Genomic DNA, 20585 nt, shown 5'->3' with positions numbered 1-20585 from the left:
AATTGGCATGCATATTCCCGCAGAAAACTAGCGTTTTGCAAGCATAATTAGCTTGCAGAATGCTAGCGTTTTCCAAGCGATCTGTAGCATCGCTTGGAAAACTGATTGACAGGTTGGTCACACTTGTCAAACAGTGTTTGACAAGTGTGACCAACTTTTTACTATTGATGCAGCCTATGCCGCATCAATAGTAAAAGATAGAATGTTAAAAATAATAAAAAAAAAATAATAAAAAAAATGGTTATACTCACCTTCCGCAAACAGCCGATCTCCTCAGCGGCTTCCGTTCCTATAGATGGTGTGTGTGCAGGACCTTCGGTGACGTCGCGGTCACGTGACCGCGACGTCAACGCAGATCCTTCACACCATCTACAGGAACGGAAGCGGCCGCGTGCAGCGCTGAGGGGCAGGAAGACTCCGGGGGCCATCGAAGGTGAGTATATCAGATTTTTTTATTTTAATTATTTTTTTTTTTAACAATTATATGGTGCCCAGTCCGTGGAGGAGAGTCTCCTCTCCTCCACCCTGGGTACCAACCGCACATGATCTGCTTACTTCCCGCATGGTGGGCAAAGCCCCATGCGGGAAGTAAGCAAATCAATGCATTCCTAGGTATGCGCAATCCCCGCGATTCCACGAATTTAATGAACATGCGGATTGCATTCTATTAAATAGGATGCTTAATGTGAGCGCTTTTTTTCACGGTTTTTATAGCGATAAACCACGAAAAATCTGGTACGTGTGCACACAGCCTTAACCAACAGCAGCCCCCCCACCCAGTCCCTGCATCATCCCAATCTCCATGCAGGGGCACTTAACCTTATTATCCAGCAGCACTCGCCACTGCACTGGCGCTCCGTTACCAGGCTAGGGGATTCAGGGGCCATCGGGCGCTCTTTTATTTAAATCTTGCGCCTCTTTCCTCACAGTGTGCTTTTTCCACCATATTCCTTTCCGGCAAGTCTCTGCCCCGGGAAGCCGCGCCCCTTCTTCTTCCTTCATTCCCAGCGCTGGACACACCTCGCTTGCAGCCCAGCGTTGGTATTGTCCGCGCTCCAGCGGGCCATACTCCTTTTCCCTGCCGGTCTATCAGGCGCTTGGTTTCTCTTCAGCTGGCCACGTCTCACTGTTTGGCGCGTTCTCTGCACAAGCAGACGCTCGCAGCCTGCGCTTTCCCGGCCTGCTGCCTCCTGTGCATCGCGTACTCTGGAATACCTCTCAGGAGGCCCCTAATGCTCGGGATGAGTGCACTCCCCCAGAGTCACTCTCCATAAGGAGAAACATTACCCCTTAGACCCCAGTCCAGAGCCTCTCACCTAGCCAAATCCGTTCTCATGCTTTGCACTGATGAGGGCCAACAGCCCGAAACACCGTGTCTGCGAATTGAGATACTGATTTGGCTTTTATCCTAAGTCATATTGCACGACTCGTTAAAGGGTTGACTGTGACTTGTAGGATCGCTACTTCCAACAGGTGGCGCTATAGAGTTTAAGTCCTCTTTTTCTCAGAAGAGGCATTTTGCATATCCCAATCATAAGGAATTTGATAACACTACATCTAGACACTGGGAACACCCTGGTAAACGTTTTCCAGGGAGGAAAGTTTAGACATTTTATACCAGTTTGCTGCAGACCTTGTTAGCAAATGGTCCAAATCTCCTAAGGTAGATCCACCTGTGTCTAGATTATCCTCCCACACAGTGCTGTCCATTCCTGATGCGGCGTCTCTAAAGGACCCCACGGACAGACAAATTGAGGCTCTAACCAAATCGGAATCTTCTGGTACCTCTCTCTGTCCCAATTTCGCCTGTGCCTGGGTGGTGAAAGCGGTGTCGGCCTGGGCCAAAACCCTACGCAGAGGTATTGTAGCTTCGGCTCCCGCACAGGAGCTAGCGGATTTAGCAGATCAGATTTCACTGGCTGGAAAGTACCTTCTGAATGCTTCTCTGGATGCGGCTGCTTGCTCTGCAAGGGCAAACAGCAATATTGTCGCCATTCGCCGTGACCTCTGGCTGAAGGCGTGGAACGCAGATCCCGCTTCCAAAAAATCCCTCACAAGTTTGCCTTTCCAGGGATCCAGGCTCTTTGGAGCACAGCTAGAAGAAATGATCTCGGACGCCACTGGCGGTAAGAGCACTTCTCTTCTGCAATCTAAGCCTTCAATAGAAAGGGACCCCATTCATTTCGCTCCTTCGCCTCCTCAGGTGGTGCCTCTCACCATGACCGGCCTTCCACTCAAAGGGACCGAAGGAAGCCTTCTTTCGGGCCTACCCCTCACTGGAGAGCTAAAGGCTGCACCTCCAAATCTTCCAGTTCTCGCGACCACAGATTTTCTTCCAAATGACGGGTCACTCAAACCTGGAAATCTTTCCAGGGTGGGAGGCAGGCTTCTTCTGTTCACAGAGCCTTGGTTATCAGTGGTCGACGATGCCTGGGTCAGGGAGATTGTCACAACAGGTTACAAAATAGAATTTTTGTCGCCCCCAGGAAGACGTTTTTTCCTCTCCCGCCCACCCAAACAGCCCTCCCATGTCCCAGGGCTTTTTCAGGTGGTTGATTCCCTTCTCGCCTCGGGTAATCGTCCCAGTACCTTCCAACCAGCGGTTTTCCTATTTTTACTCAAATGTATTTGTAGTTCCGAAAAAAGATGGCACTCTCCGCCCGCTTTTGGACCTCAAACGGTTGAACCGCCACCTCTGGATTCGGCACTTCAAGATGGAGTCCTTGCACTCAGTGATCGCCTCCATGGAACCGGGAGAATTTCTGTGCTCTGTGGACATTCGGGATGCGTATCTGCACATTCCGATTTGTGTTCAGCATCAGAGGTTCCTTCATTTCGCGATCCAGAACCAACATTTCCAATTCACGGCTCTTCCTTTCGGCTTGGCGTCCTCCCCCAGAGTCTTTACGAAAATAATGGCGGCGGTCATGGCCATCCTTCGGTCGAAGGGGATTCTCTTAATCCCCTATCTCGGCGATCTCCTCGTAAAGGGTCCGTCTCGCCGCGACTGCGTTCAGTCTCCAGATCACTCTGGACACGTTAACCCGCCTTGGATGGATAATAAACGAACAAAAGACCACCTTGATTCCGACCCAGTGTCTAGAATTCCTGGGCATGGAATTCGACACCATTCAGGCTCCGATCTTCCTCCCAAGGGAGAAATTCCTCTCTCTTCGGAGGGGCATCAAAGTCCTACAGCGTCCTACCTCTCTACCTCCACGGCTCGGCATGAGGGTTCTGGGCAAGATGGTCGCTTCCATGGAAGCGGTCCCTTATGCTCAGTTCCACTCTCGCCCTCTCCTGCTGGCCCTTCTGTCAGTTTGTGACAGGAATCCAATCTCCTTAGACCTCCCAGTTCGCCTCCTTCTCGATGTGAGACAGTCTTTCACTTGGTGGACGCTATCCATTTCTATTCTGCGCGGGAGATCGTTTCTCCCCCTCCGCTGGCAGGTCATCACCACCGATGCCAGTCTCCAGGGGTGGGGTGCGGTCTTTCTCCATCTCACAGCCCATGGGCGCTGGACTGCTCAAGAGACACACCTCCTGATCAATCTCTTGGAAATCAGGGCTATTTTTCTGGCCCCCCTCGGCTAGCAGCCCCTCCTCTCAGGAAAACCGGTCCGCATTTAGTCGGACAACGCCACGGCTGTGGTTTACATAAACCATCAGGGAGGGACTCGCAGCAAGCAAGTCATGTCAGAGGTGGCAAAAATTCTGCGGTGGGCGGTGAACCACGTTCCCTCCATATCAGCTGTCCACATCCCAGGGGTGGACAATTGGGAAGCCGACTTTCTCAGCCGTCAGGGGCTCATGTCAGGCGAGTGGGCTCTTCTCCCCGCTGTCTTCGACCAGATTTGTCAAAGGTGGGGCGTGTCGGACGTCGTCCTAATGGCCTCCTGAGCAAACCACAAGGTTCACCAGTACTTATCCAGATCCCGGGATCCAAGGGCCATCGGCTGCGATGCTCTCGTGATCTCGTGGGCCCAGTTTCAGATGCCTTACCTGTTCATGCCTCTTCCCTTGCTTTCAAGGGTCGTAAAGAAGATAAAGTCAAAGGGGGTTCCCGTTCTCTTAGTAGCTCCAGATTGGCTCCGCGGGGCCTGGTACGCGGAGCTAGTGAACATGTTATCAGACGTACCTTGGAGGCTCACACACCGTCCGGATCTTCTATTGCAGGGTCCCCTCTTCCACCCGAGTTCTCGGTGTCTCTGAATTTAATGGTATGGCCGTTGATTCTGAAGGACGCAGGTTTTTCTCAACGTGTCATACAAACCATGATAAGAGCTAGGAAACTGGCATCTTCCCGTATCTACCATAGATGTTGGAAGGCCTTTTTCCGATGGTGTGACGTCAACGGTCTATCCCCTATGGTTTTTTCTCTTCCTTCGCTTCTCGGATTTATTCAGTCGGGTCTAGATTCGAACCTCTCCCTGAGCACATTAAAGGGTCAGGTTTCTGCCTTGTCAATTCTTTTTCAAAGAGACCTTGCTTCTCTCCCCCAGGTGAGAACCTTCCTTCAGGGGGTTGCTCATGTTGCACCTCCTTACCATCCTCCGGTCGCTCATTGGGTCCTCAACCTTGTGCTCGGCGCCTTCCAGTGTACACCTTTTGAACAGATTCGGGACATCTCTTTTTCGCTTCTTTCCTGGAAAGTCGCTTTTTTGGTCGCCATCACCTCAATCAGGAGAGTTTCTGAGTTGGTGGCGTTGTCCTGTCATTCTCACTTTCTGGTCCTTCATCAGGACAAAGTTGTCCTTCGGCCTGTCCCTTCTTTTCTGCCAAAGGTGGTTTTGGCTTTTCACATCAATGAAGACATCGTCCTTCCTTCTTTGTACACTTTCCCAGTTCATCCTTTGGAGAAATCTCTCCACAATTTGGATGTGGTCAGGGCTATCCGAGTCTACCTTGCCATAACTGCTCCTTTTCGTCAGTCCAACCCTGTTTGTCGTCTCAGAAGGTCGTCAGAAGGGGCTTCCCGCCTCTAAGTCCACAATTGCTCGGTGAATCCATTCGGCGGTCCTGGAGGCATACCGTGTTCAAGACAAACAGCCTCCCCTGGGGATGAGGGCTCACTCTACCTGGGCTGTGGGAGCTTCTTGGGCAGTTTGTCACAGAGCTACGGCCTCACAGGTTTGTAAGGCCGCAATTTGGTCGTCCATCCACACCTTTGTGAAATTCTACAAGTGCACACTCAGTCTTCTGCGGATGCAGGCCTGGGTAGGAAGATACTGCAGGTGGCGGTTTTGCAGTGGCCGACCTAGTTCTCTATTCTTATCCCGCTCTGGGTACTGCTTTTGGACGTCCCATGGTTACTGGTGTCCCCCAATGAAGCGAGAAAGAAAGAGGGATTTTTGGTTCTTACCGTAAAATCTTTCTTTGAGCCTTCATTGGGGGACTCAGCACCCTCCCTTTATGTTGTACCGTATTGGCAAACGTGCCGTTGTTGTGGGTTGGTACATAGATTATTTATACTTGTTCCTACTACTGCTTTTGCACCACCTGAGTTGCCTGGTGCCTGTCGGAGGGTGTATTCTGCCGGGGAGGAGTTTTTTCTTTTTTTTTGTGCATACTGTCAGCCTCCTAGCGACAGCAGCATACACCCATGGTTACTTGTGTCCCCCAGTGAAGGCTCCAAGAAAGAGATTTTATGGTAAGAACCAAAAATCCCTCTTTTTCTTGTAAACTGTCCTTCACAGGACGTTCAGCTACTGTAAAAAATGAATAGTTTTGTGATCATTACACATTGATGACTAGTGAAACTGCTATCAAACTATTTGGAAAGTGCTCATTACTTTTTTTTTTTCTTTCCTCATTTTAGTATCATATTTTAATATCTTTATTTTTGGGGGATTTTTAGGTTCCTTTTGGCAGAGGAAAAAGCTTGCAGTGAGAGCTTGGTAAAATCTCAGTTTGTTGCTTGTATGGCAACATGTCATTCGCTCACAAAAATTGATGGAGTGATTTCAGGCGACCCCCTTGATTTAAAAATGTTTGAAGCCATAGGATGGGTAAGTGATGCTTCAACTTTCTCACTGTTTCAGCAGATATAACCAGGTGAGAAGCATTTGTGCAGGTTGTGTACTTATAATAAATAGATATCCCTTAATTGGAAGAACATTATACTAGTCTTATTGCATGGACATACCACAGGTTTTGAACTTTGTATTACCAGCACCAAAGACCTATACGATAATGTTAGTTCAGGTCACGAGAGCGGAGGCTATGTACTAGAAAATACTCCTGCAATACGGTCATCTCATCCTTCCCGTAAACTGGAAAAGGAACAAATCATGCGCTATTAAAGGGTTTGTCTGGACTTGCGTCTGAAGTCGCTCTACATAACTACAGGCTCCTGAATTCTGACAGCATGCGGTGCGCTCGCGATCAGGACATCCCGTGCTGTCTGTGAGGGCGGAGGGTGCCTGCCGAAAATTGGCAGAATAGGCATATTATGGTTAATATCATATGTAGCAAAATCAAAGGGTAAATAATAATTTTTTTAATTGTTAAAAATAATATTTTAACCACGTGCAGAGTGGTAGTAATTTAAAAAAAAAATGTGATGGATAGCAGCATAAATTGTTAGGTATTCAGTTACAGTGCTCCAAATGTCATGCAGAAGAATATCTCCTAAAAGATCAGGCTTTAAATCTGCCCATGGGTCTTGTATTTTGCTCCCTAACTCACAATACTAGGAACAACAATCATGTGACTGACATACGATTTGTCAGTTCCACCCACATTCCGAATAAACGAGCTCTGCTTCACTCCATACAAGTGAATTGAGAGGCTGAGTACGTCTAGTTAGCATGTGACCGCATGTATGCAAATCATATACTTAGTCACGTGACCACTAGCTTTCACTGGTAAAACCTGACTGCGCGCTGTCAGGATTAAAGTGTCATATAGAGTGACCATAGACTTTAAAAAAATGGACAACCCTTTTAATTTTCAATGTTGGGTGTAACCCTTTGAGGTATCTCCTATTCTGTGGATAATAACTTTCAACTTTTTGATCAATGGGAGTACGACCACTGGTACCCTCACCGATTCTGAAAAATGCCGCTCGGAAATCACCCTTCAAAATAGAGCAGTGGCCGCTTTATTTATTGCCTTTAGTGTTGACTTAGTTTAATGAGGTCTCAGTGGTCTGATCCCTACAGATCCGTTATTGCCTATTGCTAATAACGTTGAATTTTGGCATTAACCCCTTAATGATCCTGCACTGTTCCTACACCGCTGGTCCCCATCCACCTGTATAATCTGACCCCACATTATTGCACCATCACTATGCTGATCCAACTTGGTGGCTGTTATTGGCTGCCACATTTCCGTCTGCATATACAGCGGATTATGGAAAGTAGCACTAATGTAAGGCAGCATATTGCAGTCTTTTTGGCCTGCAGTTTTGAGCAATATTATAGTGTAGGATAGTTTGGAACCAGCCTACATTATGTGCACATGGATGAGCTGTGTACCTATTACCCTGGGGTGCAGACCAAATAGATGTTACATTGTAAGTGAAATTATTACTCTAATACGTGTGTATTTACCTCCTTAGATTCTAGAAGAAGCCACGGAAGAAGAGACCGCCCTTCACAACAAGATGATGCCAACTGTTGTCAAACCTCCAAAACAGCCTGCCAGTGAGCACAAGCCTGCCGACAGCGAGGAGATGGTACGGGGGCTTTCCTGTTTCTGCGCTGTCCTCACATGCCAGGGTTTGGGTGCCAAAGACGCCAGGAAATCTAAGGAAGGTTTCCATGTTCCCTCTAGATTTCACTGCAGATATTTTTTTTTTCCATTTTGGCACAATGATTTAAAGCTGCTAATTCCCACACATGTATCTATTGTTATCAGATTATCAGATTTTTCATTCCTCTCAAAGTGTCTTTTTTTTTTTTCCCCAGGAACTGTTCGAATTACAGGTAACTATTATTATGTTTTCACATTTACTGCTTTAAATAGAATGTCATTTCCCCCTCTCACCTTGCTGGATTCCTGAGAAATTGGCATATAAATAATTCTGCAAATGTGGCATAAGTGCTAAGCTGTCGTTTCCCTGCCTAGCATCAGCGCCTTTAGCTTGTTTCTTCCCAGCCTGACATGGTAGTCACAGTTCAGTTCCATAGGGAACCATTAAATGCATAGTCACGGTGCAGCGTTGCAATCTGTGGAGCTTCTGCGTTAGGCTGGATTCGCACAGAAACTGCTCTGAAATGTTGGCATTAGAGATCTGCCTCCGGTTCTCAGCCTATGTTTGTGCACAGGTTTTTTTAGGCCTTCCGAAATCTGTTTTTTTTTTTTTTTTCAATCGGAAACCGCTCCAGGAAACACACTTCTTGGAGGAGGCTTTCTTTTTTTGGGAAACCTTCTTTGCAGCTTAGTTTTTGAGTGGCTAGTTTGGTGCGGTTTCCGGCAAAATCCTCTTCAAAGAATTGACACTCGTTTTATTTACTTCTGTTTTTTTCTTCCCACCAAGAGTTTTCAGAACCTCTTAAAGGGGCGTTCTCAAAGTTAAAAGTTTTCTCCTATCTACAGAAAAGCTGGGGAATGGACCGTCTTGGTCTGTATACTCTCTTGCTTCCTCCCCTGCCGAGCAGCTGTGATCTGATCAGACCATGTTCCTGCACGGTCAGACACAGCCATTACACAGTACACAGCTTTATAAGATTAGCTCAGCACAGGAACATTTTTCTTAACATATCTAATTGTGGAACTTATTATTGTTCCAAGACTTAGTGATTAAAATGTACTTTTTACGTGAGAAAACCCCTTTTTTAAGTTAAAAAAAAAAAAAAAACGCAGCAAAGTGAATGTCCAATGGAAATGACTAGGAAATGTTTTCCACCCCCCTCCCCATCCACTCATAGTCTAAACATGCTGTGGATTTTGGGGCTCGGAGCACATCCGAACTGCCGTGTAAATGCTGCATGCTGTCCCTGTAGATGATATTTACTGCAAGTGAGTGAAACCTGCCACTAAATTCTGCAAAATCCACCTCTATTCACGTGTGGCGGTTTAGGCTGGGTTCACAGTGTGATTTCTGTATTTGCCCATGTCCCCACAGAGAAAAACTATAGTCTATAACAGCAAGACTACATGCAGATGAGACACCGTGTCTTTGAAAAATTTAGGTTGAAAACAAAAATAAGGTAATTTGTAAAAAGAATGAAAAAACAAATAAGTTACAATGCCCACTTCATCCAATAGATGGCAGTATATTTTTTCTTTTCCAAGATTTACAAATTAGCGCATCTTAAAGGCCTTCGTGTCAGGATCCAACCTTCATTCTAGTATCTTTTTTTAAATTTATTATTTGTATGCGCAAATAAATACATAGAAAAATATTAAAATTTGAGAGCCTTCAGTGGTTGATGTCTTTTAACCTCTATATGCCTTGGTGTTTTTTTTTTTTTGTTTTGTTTTTTTTTATCCTCCCCCTCGCTTGTTTTTTGCCGGACAAGTTGTACTTTTGAATGACCTCATTCATTCTATGACATAGTGTACTGGAAAACAGGAAAAAAATCTAAGTGCAGGGAAATTGCAAGAAAAAGCATTTTCACAATTTTGTATTTTTTTATTTAGCATATTCGCTACACGGTAAAACTGACCGGGTAATATGATTCTCTAGGTCAGTCCGAATACGCAGATACCAAAAATATGTATTTGAGGTTTTTGTTTTGTTTTTTATAAAGTTTATGTAAAAAAATTGAAAGTTTGTAAGAATTTTTTTTTTTTTTTTTTTTTTGCTTTTGTGGTATTTACAGAGACCCTTAATGTTTGTTTTTAAATTCAGATCTCCTGGCCTCAGTCTGAATTTTGCCACACGTGCCAACTAATCTGTCCAAGTATTAGCCAAAATCTGCTGTGATTATTAGTGCAGTTTTTTTCCTCTGCAAACTTTGGATGTGTGAACCTTTTTCAGGCTGCGAATTATCAAGTTACAAAAGAAGTAATTCTTTGTTTCTAATGTTAATTTACAGTTTGCAACATTTTGTTGTTTTCTTTCCTCCTGACATACTGTATTAGATGGAGACCTTGATGTCCTCCAGCTGTGGGGTGCAGATCAGGCTCGTGGACTGTTCTGCGATCACATCTGCAGCCTGAGTGTAAACTGTCCTTTACCACTAAGCCAGTGTCCCAAGATTTCTCTCATCGCTCTCGGAACCTTTTTTTTGTGAGGCTTATGTCCGGTTATAAGCAGCATTGTGATCTTACTGGTTACAGACCACAGGCATGAGTGGGAGGCTGGTGACCTAATGGAATAAACATGCAGCTTTAGGAGAGGACCGATCCCTACATTAATAATGTGTATTAAATGGCCACATGGTAACCACACAATTTATGGACTATGGGAGTATGCTAATAAAAGGTTTATTTTAAGACCCATTACCAAGCAGTGAACTGAAAATCTGGTCTGATTCCTTCGGGATGCTTAGCAATAACGTTTAATTCAGATGTTTCCATCATTTTCTTCATTGAAGAACACTTGAAGTCTCAGTCGGAGACATCACTGTCCTGAGGATAGGAGCAGATCACAAGTGTTAGTCTTCCTTGCTTGTAAGGGTACCGTCACACAGTGGCACTTTTGTCGCTACGACGGTACGATTCGTGACGTTCCAGCGATATCCATACGATATCGCTGTGTCTGACACGCAGCAGCGATCAGGGATCCTGCTGAGAATCGTACGTCGTAGCAGATCGTCTGGAACATTCTTTCGTCGCTGGATCTCTCGCTGTCATTGCTGGATCGGTGTGTGTGACACCGATCTAGCGATGCGTTCGCTTGTAACCAGGGTAAACATCGGGTTACTAAGCGCAGGGCCGCGCTTAGTAACCCGATGTTTACCCTGGTTACCAGCGTAAATGTAAAAAAAAAAAAACAGTACATACTTACATTCCGGTGTCCGTCAGGTCCCTTGCCGTCTGCTTCCCGCACTCACTGACTGCCGGCCGTAAAGTGAAAGCAGAGCACAGCGGTGACGTCACCGCTGTGCTGTGCTTTCGCTTTACGGCCGGCAGTCAGTGAGTGCGGGAAGCAGACGGCAAGTTACAGACACCGGAATGTAAGTATGTACTGTTTTTGTTTTTTACGCTGGTAACCAGGGTAAACATCGGGTTACTAAGCGCGGTCCTGCGCATAGTAACCCGATGTTTACCCTGGTTACCCGGGGACCTCGGCATCGTTGGTCGCTGGAGAGCTGTCTGTGTGACAGCTCTCCAGCGACCACACTACGACTTACCAACGATCACGGCCAGGTCGTATCGCTGGTCGTGATCGTTGGTAAATCGTATAGTGTGACGGTACCCTAAATGTGGAGCTACAATTATTTTTGTTCTCACATTGCAGATATAACATGTATCTAACTTTCATCTCTTGTCATGCAAGATTTAGTTTGAAATGGATCTGTCACCAGATGTCACAATGTAAGCTGCTGCCCAAACAACGGTGTTTCAGAGAAAACATACTTTAAAAAGCCGGCAGGGGTCAATGCATCTTGGAAGACTTGTCCAAGGGCGGCTCCCAGTAGTTTTTCACCGCCCCACTTCCCGTGACTGACAGGTCTCTGTAATTGTGTGTCTAGGAGAGTAGGGTGGGATTAAGCCACTGGGGACCCCTACGTTGGACAAATCGTCAGAAATGGCTGGTTTGTCAAAGTATCGTATGTTAGCTCTGAAACAGCACAATATTTCAAAAGTAAAACATATGTGGTTGCATTAATGCTAGTGTCTGATTCATGCTGCCAGGGGTTTAGGCAGCATTAATCTGATGTCTGGTTCCCTTTAAATAGATTTCTAATTAGACTTGACTTTGAAAATCCATGATAGGTGACTGTATAGTTCTCTTTGAAAGTTCTCTTGCCTAATAGTAAAGCTCCAGCTGGATTCCTAGAATGCCCATTATAATATTAGGAATATATAGCCTTTTTGTCATGGATTCTCAAAATAAGTACACTAGGCTCATCAGGCATGAGAGCTGTTTTAATAATCTATACAGTCTGTATTGTGAAACCTGATGACTGATCTACTTTGACATTGGAGTGCCAAAAGTTCTCTCCTCATTCCTCCAAGAACAGGAATATTTTTCAGAGCACTGATGAATTTACAATGGTGAGAGGGAGAGAAAGCCTCTGCCAGATACCCCTGGCACCTTCTTATCTTCCCTGTATTGTGGCTTTAAACATCCTGCTATTTTGACACATCCTCTTAGATACTTAGGAAAGTACTTTACTATGGTGCTGTGTTCTTGGGTTGTGACCCTAAAACATGGATGTTGTGAATTATTGATTTGTTTTCCTCTGTTTCACCTGCAGACCTCTTATGAAATTGGAATTGTACGACAGTTTCCCTTCTCGTCAGCTCTGCAGCGAATGGCAGTCGTTGCCAAAGTACTTGGAGAAAAACGCATGGATGCCTATGTGAAGGGTGCCCCAGAAGTGGTAGCTGGTCTATGCAGGCCAGAAACAGGTTAACACCAATTTATTTAATGAGCAAAATGTTACACGTAAGGCTTGATACGTAGAAATAGTGTGTGGATGACAGCATGGTGTTTTTTACATAAACCAACAAGGTCTTTACTGCAAGTTTTTAGCAGGTGATTAGCCCAGATATCCACCATAAAGAAGTTGTAATTTTAGATTTTTCTCATGTGGTTAATAAACCCATTGTGACCAGGTTTCTGTGTGCTAAAACTGCTTTTAGTCAGCTGCGTGCTTTTTTGTGTCACAACCATACCGTTCTCTAAAGTTTCGTGACACTGTAGAACCACATAGAGTAGAAATACTGTCAAAATGATCCATCTTCGAAGTTCAGTTTGATGGCTTGGTGTTCTAGGGCCTCCACTAATTTCTGGAACTGACAGTTTTGTTTCTTATGAAGCCTGAGCAGTGCCAACGGAATATGTAAGAAAAGTTTCTAAACAAAATTGTCATCTTCAATTTCCCTTCGAATACATTGTCAGATTTCCAATAACTTGAAGTCTGAGTCCCAAGGAGGTAAAGCATTGTGTAGAGCTCATTCATTGTTGGACAGTGAAGGAAATGAGTATTTGATCCCTTGCTGATATTAAACCTAACAGTGTGTAATTTTAAGGGTAGGTTAATTTTAACATTGAGAGACAGACTATCAAAAATAAAATCCAGAAAATCACATTGTATAAATTATATAAATTTATTTGCATTTTGCAGTGAGAAATAAGGATTTGATCCCTCTGGTAAACAAGGCTTAATACTTGGTGGCAAAACCCTTGTTGGCAAGCACAGCAGTCAGAAGCTTTTTGTAGTTGATGATGTTTGCGCACATTTCAGGAGGAATTTTGATCCACTCTTCCTTTGCAGATCATCTCTAAATCATTAAGATTTTGAGGCTGTCGCTTGGCAACTCGGAGCTTCAACTCCATAAGATTTCTGTGGGATTAAGGTCAGGAGACTGGCTAGGCCACTCCATGACCTTAATGTGCTTCTTTTTGAGCCACTCCTTTGTTGCCTTGTATGTGTTTTGGGTCATTCTCTTGCTGGAAGACCCAGCCACGACCCATTTTTAATGTCCTGACAGAGGGAAGGAGGTTGTCACTCAGGATTTTACGGTACATGGCTCCATCCATTCTCACGTTGATACAGTGAAGTATTCCTGTGCCCTTAGCAGAGAAACAGCCCCAAAACATAATGTGTCCACCTCCATGCTTGACAGTGGGGACGGTGTTCTTTGGGTCATAGTTGATTTAATGCCAAAGACCTCAATTTTTGTCTCATCTGACCACAGCACTTTCACCAAACCACTCACAGAATCATCCAGGTGTTCATTGGCAAACTTCAGACAGGCCGGCACATATGCATTCTTGAGCAGGGGGAACACTGCAGGATTTTAAACCTTTACGGCGTTGTGCGTTACCAATGGTTTTCTTGGTGACTGTGGTCCCAGCTGCCTTGAGATCATTAACAAGTTCCCCCCTTCCTCATGATCAAGGATACTCTATAAGGTGAGATTTTGCTTGGTGCCCCAGATCGATGTCTATCAACAGTTATTTTGCATTTCTTCCATTTTCTTGCTATTGCAACAAAAGTTGTTTCATTATATAATTTATACAATGTGATTTTCCGGATTTTATTTTTGATATTCTTTCTCTTAATGTTAAAATTAACCTACCCTTAAAATTATAGACTGTCCATGTCTTTGTCAGTTGGCAAACTTACAAAATCAGGAAGGGATCAAATACTTATTTCCCCCTCTGTAGAGATCGAAGCTCATACACCAAGGTGTTCTTATTTCTTACACGTGAATGGGTGTGAAATATAACGTCCCCATTATTATATATTGTTTTTTTCCTGACATATCACTTGTGTAACAGTAATAATTTTGTAATCCTTTTTTTTCCCCTTTGAGTTATCACTTGCAATGAATACTCGTGTAATAGATCAGTGTTTCCCAAACTCCAGTCCTCAGGGCCCCCAACAGATCATGTTCTCAGGATTTTCTTAGTATTGCCCATGCGATGGAAGTATCCATCAAGTCATCAGGAATTCTCTCACCTATGCAACTCTATGGGAATCCTCAAAACTTTGGTTTGGGAACCGCTGGTCAAGAGTAAAATGTTTGCCCACTAAGCTATGGTACAGGAATCCATAATAAAGATGTCATACGTTTCCTTCCAACATTTCTTTTTTTTCCTCATACGTTTTTCCAGTAACTAGTACATGCCAATAGATTAATATGATTCTCTTTTTCTTGCAGTACCTTCTGACTTTGCCATTGTTTTAGAAGACTACACCAAGCAGGGATACCGTGTCATTGCACTTGCACACAGAAAATTAGAATCAAAAATTTCATGGCACAAAGTACAAAACATTCGTAGGTATGAAGAGTTTGTGTTCATTGCTTTGCAGAATTGTACCAGCATGTATCTTGGATAGTGTTTGTTTTTTAAAAGGTTTACATGAATGGTAGTTACTAGTAAACCATTATTGTATAATAATCTGTAGTCTGTTTATAGTCAAGCTTCACTTAAAATCATTAGCAGAGTACATGTAGTATTCTTTTTAATGCAGTGTGAATTGTAGCTTTGTCCCGGCTGGCTGATCTCTGGGGCTTTCGTGCTTTGGAAGCCTTTTTGGGATTTTAAACATTCTCTGCACATGGACAAGATGTTTGCATCCAGTGCTAAAAACGCCAGTGTCCTCCAGTCCATCCCAGATCAATTAGGGCCCCCAAAGTCAATATGTCAGGTCGAAATAATAAAACTGATTCTGGGAAAGTGGAGAAAGTACATCGTAAAGACGTACATTGCACAATTTAGCATGTTAGCGCAAAATGATTCCCATGTATGGCAAAAAAAAATCAAAACACCAGATTTCTTTTTTTGCTAACTGATCCTCTCTTAAAGCTAAAAAAATAAAATAATTAAAAACAAATCAAAACATTGTATATACCCCAAATTAGTATCAATAAAACTGTACGATCCCCATGCAAAAAAACAAAAACAAAACGCACAGCTCAATTGTGAAAAATGGCCACAAAAAAGAAAATCGTGTTTCTAGATTGTTTTTACGATACATTAAGGGTATGTGCACACATCAGGATTTCTTGCAGAAATTTTCCTGACAAAAACTGGACATTTCTGCCAGAAATCCGCATGCGTTTTACAGCGTTTTTGGTGCGTTTTTTATGCGTTTTTTTCCCAAATGCATAGAATAGCGGGAAAAGAGCAGAAAATCCGCAAAATTAATGAACATGCTGCTTTTTTACCGCGATGCGTTTTTTTCATGGAAGAAAACGCATCATGTGCGCAAAACATGCAGAATGCATTCTAAATGATAGAATGCATAATGTATGCGTTTTTAATGAGTGTTTATAGCGTTTTTACCGCGAAAAAACCTGAACGTGTGCACATAGCCTGAATGTTGTAAAAACCAAACCCATCCCCTTTTTTCTATTCATGTTGTGGTAAAATATGTGGTGTCATTCTAAGCTACAACTTTAAAAATATAAATAAAAAAGACAAACCCTCACATGGCTATGTCAGCCAAAATGGCTGGAGGAAGAGGGAAAAAAATGCGAGTATAAAAACTAAAATTGGCTAGTCTAAGGATTGATTTCTGAAACCTTTTCTGCAGGGATGCCATTGAAAACAACATGATGTTTTTGGGTCTGATCATTATGCAAAACAAGCTGAAACCAGAAACTCCAGCTGTTCTTGAAGACTTGCGCAAAGCCAATATCCGTATGGTCATGGTCACAGGTGAGCCAAGCAAATGCAGAATGAAAACGTTTCACCAGAGTATATTAAACCACTTGCATTAGTGATTTGGAAAAGTCGCACATTTTGATGCATAGTTGCTCAAATAATGTAATTAACTTTTCTTTTATTGCTTTCTTTTTTTTTTTTTTCTTCTTGATGCGAAGGGTGTCTGGGGTAAGGCTGGAGAGGGTGAAGTCCTTTTTGGTTCAACCAATTTTACATTTTTTGTCCTGTGAAAGAAATTGGCTGAAACTTGAGCACAAATCTAAGCCAGCTCAATACAGCCTTTAGATGTAAACTTCTGGGACCACCTAAAGCACACAAGTTGTGAGGTGTCTGCCCCTTAATGAATTTGTTGTTATACTCCAGCTTTCTTTTATATAAAGCCTGTTATGTAAAGCCCTTCTTTTAGCAACAATTTTTTGGGGTTTCAAATGGTAGTCTTATGTGGATCTGTTTCTACAGGAGACAACATGTTAACTGCGATTTCTGTTGCCCGAGACTGCGGAATGATCCTACCTCATGATAAAGTTATTGTAGCTGAAGCACTACCTCCTAAAGATGGCCAAGCTGCCAAGATTAACTGGCATTATGCAGACACCATGCCAAGGAACAATCTGAATGCAATAAACCAAGAGGTTAGTGTTTTAATCAGAAGGATTAATAGCATATGTTTTCCCACATCTTAAGCTGATACATTGTAAAGACATAATAAAAATACTCCATCAAATATTAATAATTATACCAATTGTATCATATGTTAATGCAAAAAGAAAATTGAAAATGACCGTCACGAAAGTCGCCTAAAATCCATCATGTAAATACAAAAATGAGAAGTCCATGAAAAAATATTATGAAAACATGGAAATATAGAAATGACAATAATTTTAAATACCACAGTTAACCCCTTCCCGACCTTTGACGCCACGTAGGCGTCATGAAAGTCGGTGCCAATCCGACCCATGACGCCTATGTGGCGTCATGGAAAGATCGCGTCACTGCAGATCCGGTGAAAGGGTTAACTCCCATTTCACCTGATCTGCAGGGACAGGGGGAGTGGTAGTTTAGCCCGGGGGGGTGGCTTCACCCCCCCCCCGTGGCTACGATCGCTCTGATTGGCAGTTTCACTTTCAACAGCCAATCAGAGCGATTTGTAATATTTCACCTATTATAACGGGTGAAATATTACAATCCAGCCATGGCTGATGCTGCAATGTCATCGGCCATGGCTGGAAACACTAATGTGCCCCCACCCTACCCCACCGATCGCCCCCCAGCCCCCCGATCTGTCGGGTACACTGCTCCGGCTCCCCTCCGTCCTGTGCTCCGCTCCCCCCGTGCTCTTGTCCGCTCCCCCCGTGCTCCAATCACCCTCCCCCGTGCACTCCGATCCACCCCCCCTGCAGTCCGATCCACCCCCCCTGCAGTCCGATCCACACCCCGATGCTCCAATGCACCCCCCCCGTGCTCCGTTCCACCCTTCCCGCGCTCCGATCCACCCCCCCCCATGCTCCGATCCCCCCTACCCCCCCCCCCCCCCCCGTGCTCCCCCCCACCCCATCATACTTACCGATCCTGCCGGGGTCCGTCCGTCTTCTCCCTGGGCGCCGCCATCTTCCAAAATGGCGGGCGCATGCGCAGTGCGCCCGCCGAATCTACCGGCCGGCAGATTCGTTCCAAAGTGCATTTTGATCACTGAGATAGATTATATCTCAGTGATCAAAATCAAAAAAAATAATAAATGACCCCCCCCCCCTTTGTCACCCCCATAGGTAGGGACAATAAAAAACTAAAGAATTTTTTTTTTTCCACTAATGTTAGAGTAGGGGTAGGGTTAGGGTTAGGGGTAGGGTTAGGGTTTTGGTATGTGCACACGTATTCTGGTCCTCTGCGGATTTTTCCGCTGCGGATTTGATAAATCCGCAGTGCTAAATCGCTGCGGATTTATGGCAGATTTACCGCGTTTTTTCTGCGCATTTCACTGCGGTTTTACAACTGCGATTTTCTATTGGAGCAGTTGTAAAACCGCTGCGGAATCCGCAGAAAGAAGTGACATGCTGCGGAATGTAAACCGCTGCATTTCCGTGCAGTTTTTCCGCAGCATGTGTACAGCGATTTTTGTTTCCCATAGGTTTACTTTGAACTGTAAACTCATGGGAAACTGCTGCGGATCCGCAGCGTTTTCTGCAGCGTGTGCACATACCTTTAGAATTAGGCTATGTGCACACGGTGCGGATTTGGCTGCGGATCCGCAGCGGATTGGCCGCTGCGGATTCGCAGCAGTGTTCCATCAGGTTTACAGTACCATGGAAAACCAAATCCGCTGTGCCCATGGTGCGGAAAATACCGCGCGGAAACGCTGCGTTGTATTTTCCGCAGCATGTCAATTCTTTGTGCTGATTCCGCAGCGTTTTACACCTGTTCCTCAATAGGAATCCGCAGGTGAAATCCGCACAAAAAACACTGGAAATCCGCGCAGTGCCTTTTACCTGCAGATTTTTCAAAAATGATGCTGAAAAATCTCACACGAATCCGCAACGTGGGCACATAGCCTTAGGGTTAGGGTTGGAATTAGGGTTGTGATTAGGGTTATGGCTACATTTGGGATTAGGGTTAGGGGTGTGGGGGGGTTAGTGTTGGAGGTAGAATTGAGGGGTTTCCACTGTTTAGGCACATCAGGGGTCTCCAAACGCAACATGGCGCCACCATTGATTCCAGCCAATCTCGTATTCAAAAAGTCAAATGGTGCTCCCTCAATTCCGAGCCCCGACGTGTGCCCAAACAGTGGTTTACCCCCACATATGGGGTACCAGCATACTCAGGATAAACTGCGCAACAATTACTGGGGTCCAATTTCTCCTGATACCCTTGTGAAAATAAAAAAATGCTTGCTAAAACATCATTTTTGAGGAAAGAAAAATGATTTTTTATTTTCACGGCTCTGCGTTGTAAACGTCTGTGAAGCACTTGGGGGTTCAAAGTGCTCACCACATATCTAGATAAGTTCCTTGGGGCGTCTAGTTTCTAAAATGGGGTCACTTGAGGGGGGTTTCTACTGTTTAGGCACACCAGGGGCTCTGCAAACGCAACGTGACGCCCGCAGACCATTTCATCAAAGTCTGCATTTCAAAAGTCACTACTTCCCTTCTGAGCCCCGACGTGTGCCCAAACAGTGGTTTACCCCCACATATGGGGTATCAGCGTACTCAGGAGAAACTGGACAACAACTTTTGGGGACCACTTTCTCCTGTAACCCTTGGGAAAATTAAAAAATTCTGGGCTAAATAATTATTTTTGAGGAAAGAAAACGTATTTATTATTTTCACGGCTCTGCATTATAAACTTCTGGAAGCACTTGGGGGTTCAAAATGCTCACCTCACATCTAGATAAGTTCCTTTCGGGGTCTAGTTTCCAAAATGGGGTCACTTGTGGGGGGTTTCTACTGTTAAGCCACATCGGGCTCTGCAAACGCAACGTGACGCCCACAGAGCATTCCATCAAAGTCTGCATTTCAAAACGTCACTGCTTCACTTCCGAGCCCCGGCATGTGCCCAAACAGTAGTTTACCCCCACATATGGGGTATCCGCGTACTCAGGAGAAACTGGACAACAACTTTTGGGGTCAAATTTCTCCTGTTACCCTTGGGAAAATAAAAAATTGCAGGCTAAAAGATCATTTTTGAGAAAATATTTTTTTATTTTTTATTTTCATGGCTCTGCGTTATAAACTTCTGTGAAGCACTTGGGGGTTCAAAGTCCTCACCACACATCTAGATTAGTTCCTTTGGGGGTCTAGTTTCCAAAATGGGGTCATTTCTGGGGGATCTCCAATGTTTAGGCACACAGGGGCTCTCCAAACGTGAAATGGTGTCCGCTAATGATTGGAGCTAATTTTCCATTTAAAAAGCCAAATGGCGTGCCTTCCCTTCCGAGCCCTGCCGTGCGCCCAAACAGTGGTTTACCCCCACATATGGGGTATCAGCGTACTCAGGACAAACTGGACAACAACATTTGGGGTCCAATTTCTCCTATTACCCTTGGCAAAATAGGAAATTCCAGGCTAAAAAATCATTTTTGAGGAAAGAAAAATTATTTTTTATTTTCATGGCTCTGCGTTATAAACTTCTGTGAAGCACCTGGGGGTTTAAAGTGCTCAATATGCATCTAGATAAGTTCCTTGGGGGGTCTAGTTTCCAAAATGGGGTCACTTGTGGGGAAGCTCCAATGTTTAGGCACACAGGGGCTCCCCAAACGCGACATGGTGTCCGCTAACAATTGGAGCTAATTTTCCATTCAAAAAGTCAAATGACGCGCCTTCCCTTCCGAGCCCTGCCGAGTGCCCAAACA

The 20585-nt window shown here is 44.5% G+C and overlaps 1 protein-coding gene across 3 annotated transcripts in view; it reads left to right on the top strand.

Annotated features, from left to right (window-relative positions):
* Positions 1-20585, top strand: part of ATP13A3 (ATPase 13A3) — a 165441-nt gene that overhangs the window by 89938 nt on the left and 54918 nt on the right. For all 3 annotated transcript variants that reach the window (XM_069727176.1, XM_069727175.1, XM_069727177.1), the window contains exons 15-21: positions 5858-6008; positions 7562-7678; positions 7911-7928; positions 12318-12471; positions 14734-14854; positions 16113-16237; positions 16703-16875. In XM_069727176.1, coding sequence (XP_069583277.1) covers positions 5858-6008; positions 7562-7678; positions 7911-7928; positions 12318-12471; positions 14734-14854; positions 16113-16237; positions 16703-16875 — 859 coding nt within the window. The remainder of the gene's footprint in view (positions 1-5857; positions 6009-7561; positions 7679-7910; positions 7929-12317; positions 12472-14733; positions 14855-16112; positions 16238-16702; positions 16876-20585) is intronic.

The sequence above is a fragment of the Ranitomeya imitator genome, chromosome 5 (assembly GCF_032444005.1).
Source record: "Ranitomeya imitator isolate aRanImi1 chromosome 5, aRanImi1.pri, whole genome shotgun sequence".
Classification (NCBI taxonomy): Eukaryota; Metazoa; Chordata; class Amphibia; order Anura; family Dendrobatidae; genus Ranitomeya; species Ranitomeya imitator.
Note: the sequence above shows the minus strand (reverse complement) of the source record. Positions and strands in the feature narration are given on the sequence as shown.